Source organism: Natrix helvetica, assembly GCF_964273705.1.
Source record: "Natrix helvetica genome assembly, chromosome: 5".
NCBI lineage: Eukaryota > Metazoa > Chordata > Lepidosauria > Squamata > Natricidae > Natrix > Natrix helvetica.
Window position 1 is genome coordinate 85,102,645 of NC_138551.1, and position 17,276 is coordinate 85,119,920.

General features: G+C 42.8%; 1 protein-coding gene across 1 annotated transcript in view; it reads left to right on the top strand.

Moving 5' to 3' along the window:
• MICU1 (mitochondrial calcium uptake 1) overlaps window positions 1-17,276 on the top strand; it is a 205,935-nt gene that overhangs the window by 179,718 nt on the left and 8,941 nt on the right. Inside the window, exon 11 of the mRNA XM_081955835.1 lies at window positions 9,743-9,832. Coding sequence (XP_081811961.1) covers window positions 9,743-9,832 — 90 coding nt within the window. The remainder of the gene's footprint in view (window positions 1-9,742; window positions 9,833-17,276) is intronic.

The window sequence follows — 17,276 nt, forward strand, 5'->3', positions numbered from 1 at the left end:
ACTAGGTGACTATATCAGGGCTGTCAAACACCCATCCCCCAGGCTCGATGAGTCATGCACTGGCCATGTCCAAGCCCGGTTTAGTGAAGGGGGGGGGGAAATCCCGATATGCCACATGAGGCCACCATGACGACATGAGTTTGACATCCTGGTCTATATGATCTGGTGTGTTTGGTCTGGCCATATCATCACATGATTCATTTAACAACTTCAATGATTCCTTTAACAACTGTTGCAACATGGACACAATATGGGGCACAACTCATATAACAACTACCTTGCTTGAGAACAGAAATTTTGGCCTCGATTGTGATTGTAAGTCAAGGGCAACCTGTATTTTTTATGTGGAGAAGTTGGCATTTTCTGAAATGTCCTTTTCTCTCATTTTAATCAGCATAAAGAAATGTGTGGGAACAACCTTAAACCACTTGTAGGCTTTTTTTGCCAACGATATGTTAAAAGTTTTGTCCTTGGGAGCTCAACTTCTCATTCACAGTTTGGCCCGTTTCATAACTTTTGGGACACGACCTGTTTCTACCTGGATAAAACTCTATTTTTAGCGATAACATTTTCAAGCTTTTCTGAACTAGCTCCTGTTGGAAATCAATTTTTAAAAAATCAATTCAGATTTAATTACATCAATATTTTTAGGGTCACTTCACTCACTCCTTGGCTGCAAGTTACATTTACCTGGTAATTTCACTGTTATTACTTATAGGTGAATGAAGTTTCTGCTCTCGGTACGAAATACTGACTCCTTGTATTTGAGATGATTGCATTTGAAATCATTTTGAAGCCTGCTTCCTTTCCTAGCTTGAAGTTTGAGGGGCGAATTGAATGTTGCGTACATTCTTAAAGCATACACAAGCTCTTAATCTCATTTGAAACCATAGGATGGAAAAAGTAATTTTTTTCTCCTTATTCCCTTATTCTACCATGGCCTCTCATCAACCTGTGTAAATAGCTAATATGCAAATAGCTAATATGTAAATAGTAAATAACTGTGTGATATTTTTCATGAAAATAACCAACGCAGAGAGTTGCATTTATGTTCTCCTGCATTGTGATCAGAGGTGGCATTCAGCTGGTTCAGACTGGTACACACAAACTGGTAGTGGAAATTGTGGGTGGGCCTGCCCACTCACCCCGGCTCTATGCCGTCCTCTTTAGGCACATTTTCAAGCTGCGCGCATGCGTGCAAGCCACATGTACGATCAAAGCACATGCACGGAAGGCCTAGCGCATGTGTGGACGGGGCGCGTGCAGTCACATTTGTGAACCAGAAGGGAAAGTAAGTGAATACCCCCCCCCAGATTGTGATGTGAACTGGGTTCCGCATGAAGCAAATGTTTTCTGAAAATATGTGTTAAAGTAGTGCTTTTTCCAAACTTGGCAACATTCTAAATATTTAGACTTCAATTCCCAGGAAATTCTGGGAACTTGAATTCCACACATTTAGAAAGTTGCCAAGTATGAAAAACACTGCTGAAGTATTAAATGTACTGAGACTCTTAATCTGCTGACTGTTTTTACATGCATATTAATTGAGAGTCACCTTGCTCTAATAAATTGCCCATCCTGAATCATGGTATATGGGTGCTTAGAACTTGGCACAAATAGAGCTTGCCACAGCAAAGCAATTTAAAGCCCCTGCAATCTTTGCTGGACATCTACTTATTTACAATTAAGATAACTTTGCTCAAGCTCGGGGAAAACTTTAAATGCTGTGTCAGAAGATACGACAGGTTTGTTTTAAACTGGGATCGCAGCAGAGGAAGGGCAGTTTTAAAACCCTATTCAAACGCTACATGCGTTCCCGAGTTCTTCCCCAGTTGCCTCTACTTTTAGGAACCCAGTTGTGTGATTGCTAATCTTATTAGCACCAGGTGCCATAAGGATACAAACTATCCCATATTTACCACATGGTACCTTTTATATATACAGTAAAGCAATGATAGTAAACCCTCTCGATATTAAAATGTGTGTTGATGGGAGAAAAGCAGAATTACTTCTGCTTCCTAGCCTTATTGGAGCTTTCTAAGCGTGGTTGTTTGCTTGTAGATGTTTCTTTAGGTAATGAGTGAAAGAATTACCCCAATAAAACATCGGCAAAAAAACCCCAACTGTTGGAAGAAATATACATCTGGGTACAGTTCCAAGTGGGGAGAAAGACACTGGAAACATAGAGGCTGGTTGGAAAGATGATTTATTGATGGACAGGACTACATGGGTTTGAGATCCTGGGCAGCTGAACACATGGAGTTGAGAGAGAGAGAGGTATTTATACCCTCTCATGGGCCTTGCCCTTGAGCTTCCTGTTCCTGTGCAAGAAATGTATTCTATTGGTTGTCACACTCCCAGGGGGCTATGCAGGGGTCATAGCTAATTTTTTAGATTGTCTGAATTAAGTTTGATTGAATATCTTGCTGGATGATGCATTGAAGGAGCTTGGTTGTGCCATGTGGTGAGGTGTGCTGATAGATAATCCTATTATGTCCTGGAGAGTCATGTCTTAATCCCATCACCCTGAGGCTGAGGTCCAATTGTCTTGTAGATAGGCTGGCCCAGTTAGTCCTGCTGGGGCTATTAAAAAAGGTGGGGGCTGCTTTCCAAGAGCATGTTTCTCCAAATATAATATTATTTTTAATATTTGTCAAAATATTTCATTCTTCTAAGAGAGGGGTGGATGCTAACCAGGGATGGCATTCAGTCGGTTTGGATGAACCAGTAGCTCTGACGATTAGCTGAGAGCGAACTTGTTCGCTCCAACGATCAGTTGGCCCCGCCTGCCCACCCTTGCACTTTACTTACCTATATCCTCTCAGCCGATTAGCACGGCAGTCCGGATTGCCCGCCTCAGCTTACTCCCCAAGAAGCAACGTGAAAGGTAAGTTTTGCTGAAATTGCACGTGCGTGTACAACGCGCTTTAGGTGCGGGCGCACACAAGTCACACGATCACCGAACCAGTTGTTAAACCGGCAGTATCCCACCACTGGTGCTAACTTTTTACACAACCAAGCTCAGAGAACACCAAAGACCCCACAGTTCAACCCTAGGCTACCAATGCTTTCTTGTTTCTGTTCTTGGCCTTCGTTTCCTAAATCCGTTTTCTTTAAGCTATTTCCTGTAATGTAGCTCAGATGTCCGTTCCTTTTGATCTTCAGACAGCCTTGTTCATTTTCACCACTCTGTAGTTCTCCCTCTCCCCCCCCCCCCCAAAAAAAGTTTCACGCCTAAACTGATTTCTACCAGCTCAGCAGCAAATGAAAAACCTGAGTAGGCCGATTTTTGAAGAAAGTTGAAACACAAAGAGATGTTCCACAGATGGGTCAATGGGTTCTCTTAAGATCCTTGCTAACTGCCCTTGGCAGGATGGCTTTCATAATTAATTAACAGCTAGCCTACTTAGAACCAGACTAATGAGATTTATTTCAAAGCTTTCAAACACGTTAGCATTCCAATTAAGTTAACTGGAGGCATATCTTCCGAAGTATTAATATGCAGTTAGTTTACTGTACTCTGAGCCAAACTCTCTGCCCCTGATTTTGGATTTCCTTAATTTTTTGTCATAGAAACTACCATGGCAAAATACTTACATATTTGCTGACTTTGTCATACAAATGCAAAAATACATCTTGCAAAGCTTAGAATGCTGTGTTGATTATCCTTATGACAGGGGTAGTTACATTTCTACAGATTAATTAGTTTAATATTGCAGACAGGGTAATATGTATTTTGGACTATTAGACTAGCAACTGGAATTAAATATTACTAGATGGCCTAGAGGATAGAGTTTGATTTTTTTGTCACTATATTTCTCTTTAAAAGATTGAATGATGCAGCACAGTTTTCCAGGGGGACCTGAATGAGTATTGGTTATACATAACAATGTTTCTGCTGCTGTTTGCTTGGTCATACCGTGTTTTCCCGAAATCTTTTGACCCCCAAAATAAGCGCTTGACCTTATTTTCAGGGAGGTCTTATTATTTTTGAGGTGCAGGAGGCGGTGAGCATGGTCCCCTCATGGCTGCTGCTATGTTGCGCATTGCTGGGCCTACCGCTTTTTTTGCAGGGGCCATTAGCGTGACAGAAGAGCGTGACAGAAGGGATGAGGTGGCTAGGATTGCGGGATTGGCCGTTACCCCAGTCCATGTGGGGCGAATGGGGCATGTTTCCCCCTCCCTTTCCCCCCCTTCAGCCTCGCCTTCTCACCTCATGTTGTTTGCGCGGCAAGCAACCAGAGGAAATGGGGGGACAGGCTGCTCATGCGTTTAAATATTTTCAGGGAGGGCTTATTTTAGCGCATGCACTCAAAAGCTCGATTGGGCTTATTATCCAGGAGGTCTTATTTTGGGAAAACAGGGTAGATTGTTATGTAATTGTTTAGCTTAATTGAACTAGATTTTCTAATGATAAGACTTGATTATTTGCTTTCTCTCCCCCACCCCCACATTGTAATTGTTGATACTCTGTGCTTACTCATAAGCTTTCAGAAATATATGAGTGTTTCAAATTCTGCCTTCAATGTAGAACTGTTTATTTATTATATAGTATAAACAGCTTTGTTCAGGTATAAAAGAAGGTGGTTAGGGACATTGAGCTCCAAAGCTGAAAAAAATAAATTGATTTATAATTTCAGACACTAAAACTGCCCGCTTTCACAACTGGGAGTTTCTCTGGGGTTTTGCCATTTTCAGCAATATATTAAAGAGATTGAAATTTGTTTTATTCCAGGTCTAATTTTTTTTTTATCTATGTCTTCCAAAATTGACTGTGCAAATAGATAGTTGCTCACAAGCACTGAAGCAGAGGTATTTCTCTCTGTCAGATACCTCATTGGATATACACAATCATTTAATGCTGGGATATATCTTTTAGAACAGGGGTGTCAAACTCGCGATGTCATGTCATCATGTGATGTATCGTGTACTTTTCCCTCCTTCGCTAAATGTTGGGTGGGTGTGGCCAGCGCATGACGCATCCATCCTGTAGGCTGCGAGTTTGACATCCCTGTTTTAGAAAGTCAAATCAAGGGTTGATTATCTGTGGCCTGGAAAAATCGGTCGCAGAAAATGGGCTGATTTTTTTTTTTTTAAATCTAGTTATTGAGGAATAACTTTATCTATGTATTGCATGTAGCACATATACTGTATATGTACAGTATGTCATGGTTATAAATGGAGCTTGAAAGTCTATGCTTGTAGTTTTTTATATATATATTATGTATTCCTACCAATTAGTTTTGCAATAAACTTTAGAAAATGTGATGTTAAACAATTTAAATGCAGCACAGAAGAAGTGGGAATAACATACCCATTAGTATTGAAAATAGATGCCAGAATAAAACCACTAGGATTAGGCTATGTGTTTAAAAGTCTAAATGCTAGGGTTAGTGCTCTCAGTAGGCCAAGTATTTCCATCAATTGTTTATGGTTTAAGTAAGCTAATGTCCATGAAGCTGAAGGAAGGAACAGCTTTCTCTGTGCCACCGAGTAAGAAACAATCAAAGAGTCCCAGGCTTTTTACTATACTACTAAGATACTTAGTGGATGATTGCTTAAATATGAGCCAGCAGTGTGCAACAGCAGCTGCCAAAATAGCTAATATGATCCTTGGTTGTATAAACAGGGACAAAGAATCAAAATCACATGAAGTATTAGTACCACCTTATAAAGCCTTAGTTAAGCCACACCTGGAATACTGCATTCAGTTTGGTCACCATATTACTAAAAAGATGTTGAGCCTTTGGAAAACTGCACAGAAGAGCAACTAAAGTGATTAAAGGCCTGGAGACTAAAACATATGAAGAAGCATTGCAGGAATTGGGTATGGCTGGTCTAGAGAAAAGAAGGAGAAGGGATGACATAGTATAGTCTTTATTGTCATTGTACAAAATAAATACAGTGACATTGGTTGATGATAGCAGTAGTACAATATTTGAGGGGCTGCCACAAAGAAGAGGTCAACTTATTTTCCAAAGCACCTGAGGGCAGGACAAGAAACAATGGATGGAAACTAATGGAGAGAAGCAACTTGGAATTAAGGAGAAACTTCCTAACAGTTAATTAGTGGAACAAAAATTACCTTCAGAAATTGGGCGTGCTTCATTACTGGAGGTTTTTAAAAAGAGACTGGACAGACATATGTCAGAAATGATATGGTCTTCCTGCTTGAGCAGGAGGTTGGACTAAAAGATCTCTAAGGTCCCTTCCAGCTTTATTCTGATTAAACTACTATAAAGAAACCTATTGAGACCTTAGTTTAACATCCTTTCCAGCAGAGGTGTGGGTGAGACCAACTAATCAAGAAAACCACTGTGGAGCAAAAAGATAATATAAGTGGAAGGAAAAATCCTGAGTAAGCGCTTCTAAGATTTTCTGTTGTGGTGTTGCTATCAGAGGAAAAAGAAAATACCATACATAGTTGATTGATTAGTTCATTCACCATCTATTAACTTCCTGCAATAAATTAACTTAGTGCTGAGCTTGCTGTATCTTTCAAAAATTAATTTGCTATATACACAGTGGTGCTGAAAAGTTTGTATACACTTTTGAAATTTCAATATTTCTGCATAAATGCAACCTAAATATGATTCATTCTCCACACAAGGCCTAAAACTATAACTAAAAAGCACCTAGTTAAACCAATGAGTCAAAAACATTCTATTTGTTCATTTATTTACTGAGGGAAATAATCTAAAACTACATATTTGTGTGTGGCAAAAAAAAAAACCCACTTATGCATAGTCAAATAAAAAATGTAGTTATTTGAGGGGCAAATTTATTTATTCATTTTGTTCACTTACAAAATTTATATCCAGAATTCATATTATATTGTTTTAAAAAGTAGCAAACCTTAGAATTCTAGTCGTATTAAATCTGTCTTAAATCTCACACATCTATTTTTTCTTTTATCCTTTGGTTTTTGTAACCTGGAAAGTGTTCTGCTACCTCTTAGCCCAGGGGTGTCCAAACTTGGCAACTTTAAGACTTGTGGACTTCAACTCCCAGAATTCCCCAGCCAGCTGGCTGGGGAATTCTGGGAGTTGAAGTCCACAAGTCTTAAAGTTGCCAAGTTTGGACACCCCTGTCTTAGTCCCTCTGCCTTGATGATTTTACCATTTCGTTTCATAGGCCAGGATCTCAAATGCTGGAATCCCACTTTAAGTTCCTAAAATGGAAATGGGAGATGCTCCACACTCTTAAAAGAAGAAACCATAGATCCTTATTCCTCAACTGAGCCTTTCAGATTTAGCCACAGTTCTTTATTTTTGCCCATTCTGTTTACTCCATATACCTCAGAACAGGGAGGAGGGAATGAAATAACTAGGAAGCTCCCACAGCTTAGGGCTTTAGAGGCCATCTATTCAAGTGAGCGCACAGGTGATTGGGTCAACTTCTGGGCTTTTGCTCCCTCTGCCAGAAATTCTGAATAAATACCCCACTGCCAGAAATCTATTTTCTATCCTCTACTATATTATATTATCCTATATTATCTTATTATGTATATAATAAGATAATATATAATGCCTGGCCCATTAAGGAGAGCGAGTGCAGCGTCCTAGAGTGGCAATTGTTCATCATGTCATGGGAGGGAGAAGGGAGAGACTGGGCCATTAAGGAGAGCGAGTGCGGCGGCCTAGAGTGGCAATAGTTTGTGATATCAGTTCCTTCGCAGCTTCCTTTGGAAGCCAGCTGTGACGTTCACCCCCCAGTGGACCAATCGGGAATGCCTGATGGATTAGGGGCAAAGTGCCAGAATTGTAGACAGGGCAGAAAAGAGGAGTGCATGGGAGGGGAAAGGGAGAGGGCAGGGATGATGGGCATGGGAGTAGCGGGGGAGAAAGGCCCCTCTCAATGGCTCCCTGTCAGAAAAATGCTTCAACGTGTATAAAATACCTGGGCAACACCAGGTTAGCAGCTAGTTCTGAATAAAGGCCTCCGAATAAATCCTGTTTCCAATGTTTAATCTCTTCAAGAAGAGATTGGGCAGCCACTTGTCTGGATGGTATAGGGCAGGGGTGTCAAACATACGTCACATGACATATCACGACTTTTTTCCTTGAAGACTTGTGGACTTCAACTTCCAGAATTTCCTAGCCAGCATGGCTGATTGAGGAATTCTGGGAGTTGAAGTCCACAGATCTTGCCGTTCCAAGGTTAGGCATCCCTGGTGTAAGGTTTCCTGCTTGAGCATGGGGTTGGACTTCTAAATCTCCAAGGTCCCTTCCAACTCTGTTACTCTGTTATCTGTTTAGGTAAGGATTGTCAAACTCGCAGCATCACATTTTCATGTGATGTATCGTGACTTTCCCCCCCCCTCGCTAAACCAGGGGTAGGCGTGGCCAACACCTGACGCATCCGGCCTGCGGGCTGCGAGTTTGACACCCCTGGTTTAGGTTATTATTCCTGAATACTGTTAATTGATTCCCTCATCCCTGCAATAAAGAAAGTGTGGGTGTGGGTGTGGGGGTGGGTGGGTGGGTGGGGACAACCTGCAAAATCTCTCTGCTCTGCCACATTTAATGGATTCCAGCCTCTGTGCTGTAGAGAAAATTCTAAGTTCCTAGGTTGCATAGCTAACTTTCATCAGTTTTCAGATCTTGATACAAATTATGACATATAGCCGTTTCTTATCTACCTAGAACTATGATGGCGAACCTATGGCACACGTGCCAGAGGTGGCACACAGAGCCCTCTCTGTGGGAATGCACGCCATCATCAGCTGCTCTTCTGGTTTCCAGTGCGTGCATGCATGCTAACCAGCTGGTGTTCGCGCATGACGGAGTACCGGGAACCCAAAGACCAGTACACATGTACATGTTATAAACCCGAAGATCAGGTGGCTGACATGCGCATGCATGTGCCGGCCACCTGATCTTTGGGTTTACAGCACTCCAGATGCACGAAGACCAACTGGCCAGTGTGCATGCACATGCCATGAACCCGAAAACGAAGTGGCTGGCGCACACATGCGCGCCAGCCAGCTGGTTTTCGGGTTTACGGCGCTTCAGCATGTGCACGCATTCTCATTTGGGCACTCAGTGACAAAAAGGTTCGCCATCACTGGTCTAGAACATAGCTTTGTTCCACCTATGGAAATGATGAATTAAAGAATCCTAGGAGGATTTATATGTGTTAACATATGACAGAATTCACCAGGATCATTTCCTGGGTAACCAATATTCAAAAAGCTGCATTCATGCAAGAAGCACAGATGTACTCCCAGGGATCCAAGTGACACCGATAAAGGCTGTTCACACACAAGTACTGTGCTCTTAGGACCCAGCCATCTGGAGTTAACTGCAGCTATGCCATGCAGGCTTTCTATATTTAACCCAGCAGTTTTTAAAGTCCACCCCTCTCTCTCTCTCTCTCTCTCTCTCTCTCTGCCTCCCAACTTCTCCACTACTGTGTCAAATGAATTACAATCACACGCCCATCAGGAGAACAAACAGCTGCATCTGATATGATTGGCTTCAGTGGTGCAGTTAGATGAGAAATTACATGTTGGCTTCAGCACTTTTTATCCTTCCATTTAGCAAGTGCATTTAGCTTCAAAAGGGCCGGTTGCTTCATGTTGAAATTGGGGATTGGTGGATGAGAGAGTGGGGGAAATCCTATCTTGACTTTGCTCATCAGGGGGGGGAAAATAATCAGAGGCTTGAGTATGTTTATATTAAGTCTTTCATTTCCCACAAAATGTTGACATCTGACTTGCCTTTTGTTTTCGTTCTTGCAGACACGATGCAACAAGTAGCCAAGACAGTGGCAAAGGTGGAACTATCAGACCATGTGTGTGATGTTGTGTTTGCTCTTTTTGACTGTGATGGTGAGTATCTTCCATTTACCTGTAGTCTCGCTCCCGTGTAAGAAAATAACAGGATAAAGAGCTTGTAGGGACCTTTAATGTCTTCTAGTCCAGCCCCCTGCGCAAGGAGACTCTGTACCAGTAATGGCTAACCTTTTTGTCATTGCGTGCCGAAAGCGTGTGTGCATGACAGCGGGCGTGTGTGCCCACATCCATAATGCAATGTGAGTGCGACATCTTCAGGTGCTCTGCACCCCTGCGCATGTGTGTGTGCCCCTCCCGGTGCTCCCTTTGTGTATGCACATGTGACCCCGCCCCAGGCACCCCTAAAGCCTCCTGAGACCAAAAATGGGGCACCGGGGGGGCACCACACCTCCCTGTGTTCCCCCCACGCATGTGCACATGACCCTCCCAACCTCCACGAATGCACACACATTTCCCGCCTATGCCCCATCCCATGCGCATGTATGGCAGAGACCTGAAAACCAGCTGGCCAACGGGAGGTGTGCGCGCATACCCGGTTGAGCTCAACTGGGGCAACCGCTCACATGCCTCCCGAGGGGGCTCCACGTGCCATCCCGGCTCTATACCATTCTAGACAAATGGGTGTCTAGTGTCTTCTTCAAAGCCTCCAGTGGTGGAGTACCACATCTTCTGAAGGCAAGCCATTCCACCGGTTCATTGTTCTTACTATTAGGAAAATTTCTCCTTAGTTTTAGGTTACTTCACTTCTTTATTAGTTTCCATCCATTGTTTCTTGTCTTGCCTTCTGGTGCTTTGGAAAATAGGTTGATCCCTTCAAATATTGGAACACTGCTATTATGTCATCCCTAGTCCTTCTTTTCCCTAGACTAGACAAACCCAATTCCTGCAACAATTCCTCGTATGTTTTAGCCTCCAGCCCCCTAATCATCTTTGTTGCTCTTCTCTGCAATATTGCATTGCGATCAGTGGAGAGCCAGGTTCAAAAGCCCTCTCAACTCCAAAGATCACAAGGTGACCTTGGAGAACTCACCTTCATTCAGCCTTGCGGGAGCCCGTCCTCGCTGCCATTTTACATGTTTTCTTCTATCCTATCAACCATTGGCCCCTGAAGGTTAACTTTACCATGCTTCAGAACTATGCCAGTCATATTAGTAGGATGAGGTAGTTTCATGGATAGCTTCTCTGCAATCCATTTTGCCCCATTCAGCAATTCTTCTGGCAAAGAAAATCAGCCACCAATCATTCTCCCAGGATTGGTGGCTGCTCCCTGCTAGTTGCCTTCTTAAGTTTCCATCAGCCAATCAACTGGAATATTTTCGGATCAATTCAAGGTGTTTTTTTAATGAACTCAAATTCATTGTTCATTTGGTCAACTTTTTTTTACTTTGGGCAACTCAACTTCTTGAGTTCCATCAGCCAATCAACTGGAATATATTCTGATCAATTCAGGGTGTTTTTTAATGAACTCGTTCATTGTTCATTTGGTCAACTTTTTTTATTTTGGGCAACTCCGGCTTTTTATTTATTTATTTAGCCAGAAGAATGCTGATTTCTTAATCTCCTGGAAGTCTATGCTATTCCCAAGGCAAGCATAGTCTGTAGTCTGCAAAGCAGCTGACAGGTTAAATAGAGATTCGCTGCTGCTTCCTTTCCCTTACATTGGCCCTGAATTGCCTGTCTAAGCTACTTCTTGGCTGATTTCCAAACTTTATAGTGCTCAAAAATCAAATCCTTTGGGGATCGTTGAGTGTTTGTTTTACTGTTTCCAAAAACTGTTAGCCTTAAAATAAGGGCTCAGTCAAATAAGGTTGGGTGAAATATTATAAATGTCAAGGCACACCATTGAAGGAACAGCCATTGCTTTCTAAATTCAAGAAAAGCCTAAAACAGAAGCCTAATTAATACAGATGATCAGAGAAACAAGTAGCTTTATTTTCCTTACCACTGCAAATATTGGCTTTCAAGCAGCATCTGGCCATACATGAGATTGATGTTTCCTTCTTCAAAAAAAGAAGCTGCACAAGACAGATGACTGGTCTTTGTTGCAGCCACAGATGAAACAACTTTCCAACAACTGGACAAGATAAATGGTCCAGCAACAAGACCTGTCAGCCAATTGGAACTCTAACCTCCAAAGACAGCTAGTCTAGAACAGGAGTGGGCAACTATGGCCCCTTTATGACTATGGACTTCAACTCTCAGAGTTCCTGAGCCAGCCACACAAGTGCCTTTGCCCTCCCGCCCCAGTTCCCGCGGCTTGGTGCCTTCAGGATAGCGCAAGGTTGGTGAGTGGCACTCTGCCTGGCCGGGGGAGGGGGGGGTCCAATGGGGCTTATTTTCGGGGGAGTGCTTATATTTTTGCCCACCCCAAAAATCTGGCATAGCTTTTTTTCATGTGTGTGTTTGTGTGTTTGTGGGGGGGGGGCTTATTTTCTGGTTAGGTCTTGTTTTCTGGGAAATACAGTACTAAATGCATCTGTCTGATTGACGATCTTGTGTGTGTGTGTGTGTTATTTATACATTTTTCTTTAGTAAACATAAAAACTTAATATCTACATGAACAGTATGTTGTCTGGGTTCAGTTAGTTTTGAAAAGTAATAGTGGTAATAATATTCATAGCATTGATAACCACATAATAATAATAGTATTTGCTTATCCATACTAATAAACCTTCATTGTATAGTTAATCATTCTCTCAAACGTTTGAGTTTCTAACTTCTGTTTCTGTCAACTAATCATTGATAAAACGAGTCCCATGTTAAAAAAAATATTCTGTTTCTTCCTTCTCCTTTATTTTGAGTAGTTGTTGTACTTTAACATCTATAATATTATTAGACATTAGTCTTAAGTTCCATACATTCTAGGACCGGGAATGTCAAGCCTCAAATCAGACGGGTCCCCCCCCCCCCCGCCACCCCTTGCAAGCATTGTAGCTATAAGACTGCTCCAATGTTTTTAGAGGTCTGGTTGCTCTTTTTCTGCACTTTTTCAGTTCTGTAATATCGAACTATTGTTTGTTAGTTTCTGGTGTTGTTTATAAATCCTGTCTGGATCACCATAAAAAGAAATGGTGACAGAAATATAATTTCAACACAGGAATTTCACTAGTGCACTAGAAAACAGAGCTGCTTGGGGCAAACCATCCAACTCCAGATCTTTTCTTATTTGCAGCTTACCACCGGTCAAATATATTTTAGCAGCCTCTTCTTTTTCTGTCATATCCCCATTGTTATTTTGATGTTTGCTTCCCCTCTGGTTAATCTTTGAGGCACCCTTGAGTTATCCTAATCTTTTCCAGACTTAAAATAATGAGTTTCTTCTTAATCAGGCAGTAGGGGAATGAGCAACATGGAAGACATTGTTTCAAACATCAAACGAACCTCTTCTTGACTTTTGCCAAACAATTCAGGTTGGATTACAATTCAGTAGAACTAAAAGCAAGAACCTTTTTGGCTAAAGCAGAATCCAGAGGAGACAGAGCAAGTAGGACCACGCTGGGGCATTTTCCACCTCTCCTCCTCTTCATAGTTAATTTGTCAGACCACCTGTAAATCACATGTACACCTTCCTTGTCCTACCTTCTTATGTCCTGATTGAAGGACCTCAACAGCAGTAACGGCTTAAGGAGGAATAGAAAAGGGGTCCATGGGATGAGTTGGGGAGCATGCAGGCCAGTCTTGTTGTTGTTGTTGTTGTTGTTGTTGTTCTTTGTGTTATTTCCATCTTATCGTTGGGTCCTCATTTTTGCATTTTGCCCGCCACTTCATCCAATGCAACTTGTTTCTATTCTGAATCCATATGTATTTCTTAAATTTTGTGGTGTTTGTAAGTTAAGATAAAGGAGAGAGAAGAGGATGGCTGAATATCTTAGTGTAGGGATCATCCATAAGGGGCATGGTGGCCTAGTGGTTTAGACGTTGGGCTGATGAACCGGAAGGTTGGCAGTTCGAGACCCAGCCTCCCAGTCTTGCCCCAGCTCTTGCCCACTTAGCAGTTCAAAAACATGCAAATGCAAGTAGATAAATAGGTACCACTTCAGTGGGACGGTAACAGCAGTTTCATGTTGGCCAGATGACCATGGAAATTGTCTTCAGACAATGCTGGTTCCGTTACTAGGAAATGGAGATGAGCATCTCCCCTGGATGTCACGTTCCAGCGTTCACATTGAAAATAAACAGAGAGTCAGTTTGTTTGGTGAAAAACTTTATCTAACAAACTACGTGATAACCAGCACTAAATGACTATGATACAAAGGTAAGCAAATCCAAGTCAGTTCTTACAAAGTTAGACCCCATTACCATAGATATACCATTACCCCGCCCAGTTCCACCCACAAATCCCCCTAATTACCCAAATGATACCCCTAATCACCAGCGCCAATCACCATGACCCTCAACCACCCTCAGCCACACCCCCACTCAGTCATCATTGCCTCTTTCCTTATCGGCTGCACCCAAGTAGAAGAGTTACTTCAGAGTAGGCAGCTACACTCAAGTAGAAGAGTTACTTCAGAGCAGGCAGCTACACTCGAGTAGAAGAATTACTTCAGAATAGGCTCTGAAGTGTAGCTACTGTCCAGGAGGTTCTAACAGACTCCGCCGACAGAGGGATGAGGGAAAGTGCTTCAGCGGCGGCTGCAGTGGTGTTAGCAGCAGCGGCGGTGTTGGCGGCATGTAAGCATGGCCGAGAGGCAGCGTTGGCGTTGGCAGCGTGTAAGCATGGCTGAGCGGGTGTGGCATTGGTGGCGTGGAAGCCCTCGCCGAGGTTGGGAGGTAGCGGCGCTTCAGAAAAGCCACTACCCCCGAATGTCATCACGAGGGTTGACACGAGATTCAGACATGATTGGAAATATCCTTACTTAGGGAGCACCCTTTGAAAAGCAGAATTGAAACCCCTTACAAGCAAAATGGAAACATGGACCAAGAATTAGCTTTCCTATGTAAACAGCGCAAGTTCAGTATTATTATTGATTTGAGAAAAGTACAAAAGTAGGAGTAGTTTTAAACTAGTCTTCCCCCAAGCTGAAATCATTACCTTGGTTCTAATGGGAGTTCAGTATATCTAGAAGGCAGCAAGTAGATGGACATAAATTTAAGAGGTTGCTACAGAAGGTTATTTGAAAATCAATCCCGAAGGACTGTGTGTTATTTATCTACCTTAACGTATTTGTAGAAAGTGAGCGAGGGACCATTTTGCTGTAAAAAATAATTTGGAAAAAAGAGGCTGCTTCTTAACCCAACCCAAGCGCGTTGGGATTAAAGTTGTTAAATTGTTTATTTTTCTTCTGATAAGAAGGCTGGGGAGAGCAAACAAAAATTAGCCTGGGATTTCAAAATCTTGACTTTAAAGTAGGCCACTGGATGACAGAGTTGATTAATAATTTGTTTTGTTGGTAATGTTCCCTTCTGCCTTTCAATCTTTCTCATTAAATTACCTGTACATGATACCTAACAAAAAAAAAAAAAAACCACCCAATTCCCAACCTTGGAGAATATTGGAATTATTTATTTATGAAAGAGGCAAACCTTTTTTGTCTTAAGGACTCGAGACAAGCAGTGTGACTTGTGCTGCACACGAAATTTCTTACCTAAGCTACATCTGCATACATCCAGCTGAAGAACAAAACGTAACAAATTTCAGGAGAAATCTGAGGCTCCATTGCATGACTTAGCTTTAGTTCAAGCTCCCCGTAATAGCTTCTTAAATGTAAAATTGTTAAAAAGTTGCTCACATCAAACTAAAACATTAACCTGCTTAAATAGCCAATGATGTTCCATTTTACACAGATAATAGATTTTTCAAAATCCATGGCCAAATGAACTGCGGTTTGTATACAGCATGGGTGTCAAACTCCTGGGGGCTGGATTTGGCCCGTGGGGTGCTTAGATCTGGCCTGTGGGGCCACCCTAGAAACTTCCAGGCCCTGTTTTCGGCTGGGCCGGTCTCCTGCTGCCCTCTGCCAGTGAAAACAGAACTCACCGGGGGGGGGTGTTGCGTACCCCCTCCCCCCGAGTCCCATTTTCACTGGCAGAGAGCGGCAGGACGCCATTGCAGCTCTGGAGCCCATTTTCGCTGGCATGTGTGATGTCAAGCTGGCCACGCCCACCCCTGGCCCCCAAGGTCAAACACAACCCTGATGCGGCCCTCAATGAAATTGAGTTTGACATCCTTGGTATACAGGTAGTCCTCAACTTACAACCATAACTAAGCCTAAAATTTCTCTTGTTAAGTGAAACATTTGTTAGTGAGTTTTGCCCCATTTTACCACCTTTCTTGCCACAGTTTTTAAGTGAATCACTGCAGTTGATACGTTAGTAACCTGGTTGTTAAATGAGTCTGGCTTCCCCACTGACCTCGCTTGTCAGAAGGTCACAGAAGGCGATTACATGACTTTGGGACACAGCAATGAGTCAGTTGCCAAGCGCCTGAATGTCAATCATGTGATCATGTGGATGCTGCAAAGGTTGCAACTGTGAAAAATGATCATAAGTCACATTTTTCAGTGCCATTGTAACTTTGAATGGTCAGTAAGTAAACTGCTGTAATAATAATAATAATAAAATTGAATTTATTAGCCGCTCCCTTTCCAGGCAGGACTCGGGGCGGCGTACAATGAAACATATAGAACATAACACATGTGTACAAACACATAAACATACATATATACAAAGACATACATGCACTGAGGAGGTAACAAATTACAACATTTAGACAATTAAAAATCACCATTAGCATACCCCAATAGTAAAAACCCAATGTACAATTAAAATTTAAAATTTAAAAAAGACAGTCAGGAGGAATAGGAAAAATTACGGTTGAGCCAGGCCAGATAATTGAAAGAGGTGGGTCTTCAACTGTACACGGAAGGAGCGGAGATCGGAAGTAATCCTGATGTCACGGGGGAGGTCATTCCACAGGGCTGGGCCCATCACAGAGAAGGCTCTGCTCCTGGGTGTCGCCCCCCGACACTGTTTGGCGGACGGCACCCGGAGAAGTCCCTCTCTGTGTGAGCGAATTGGTCGTAGGGATGTGTGGGGCAGGATGCGATCCTGCATGTAACTAGGTCCTGTGCCATGAAGCGCTTTAAAGATCATAATCAAAACCTTGAAACGCACTCGGTAGACCACAGGAAGCCAGTGCAGCTCGCGCAGGAGAGGTGTTACAGGGGAGTATCTAGTCCTCCCCATAATCACCTGCGCGGCCGCGTTCTGGACCAACTGTAGTCTCCGACTGCATCTCAAGGGAAGCCCCATGTAGAGAGCATTGCACTAGTCCAGGCGAGACGTCACTAGCGCATGGGTGACTGTGCGTAGGGCATCCCGGTCCAATAAGGGGCGCAATTGGCGCATCAGGCGGACCTGATGGAACGCCCCCCTTGCCACGGCTGTTACATGGTCATCCATGGACAGCCGGGCATCTAGGAGGACGCCCAAATTGCGCACCTGTTCCATGGGGGCTAGTTGCACGCCCCCAATGGCC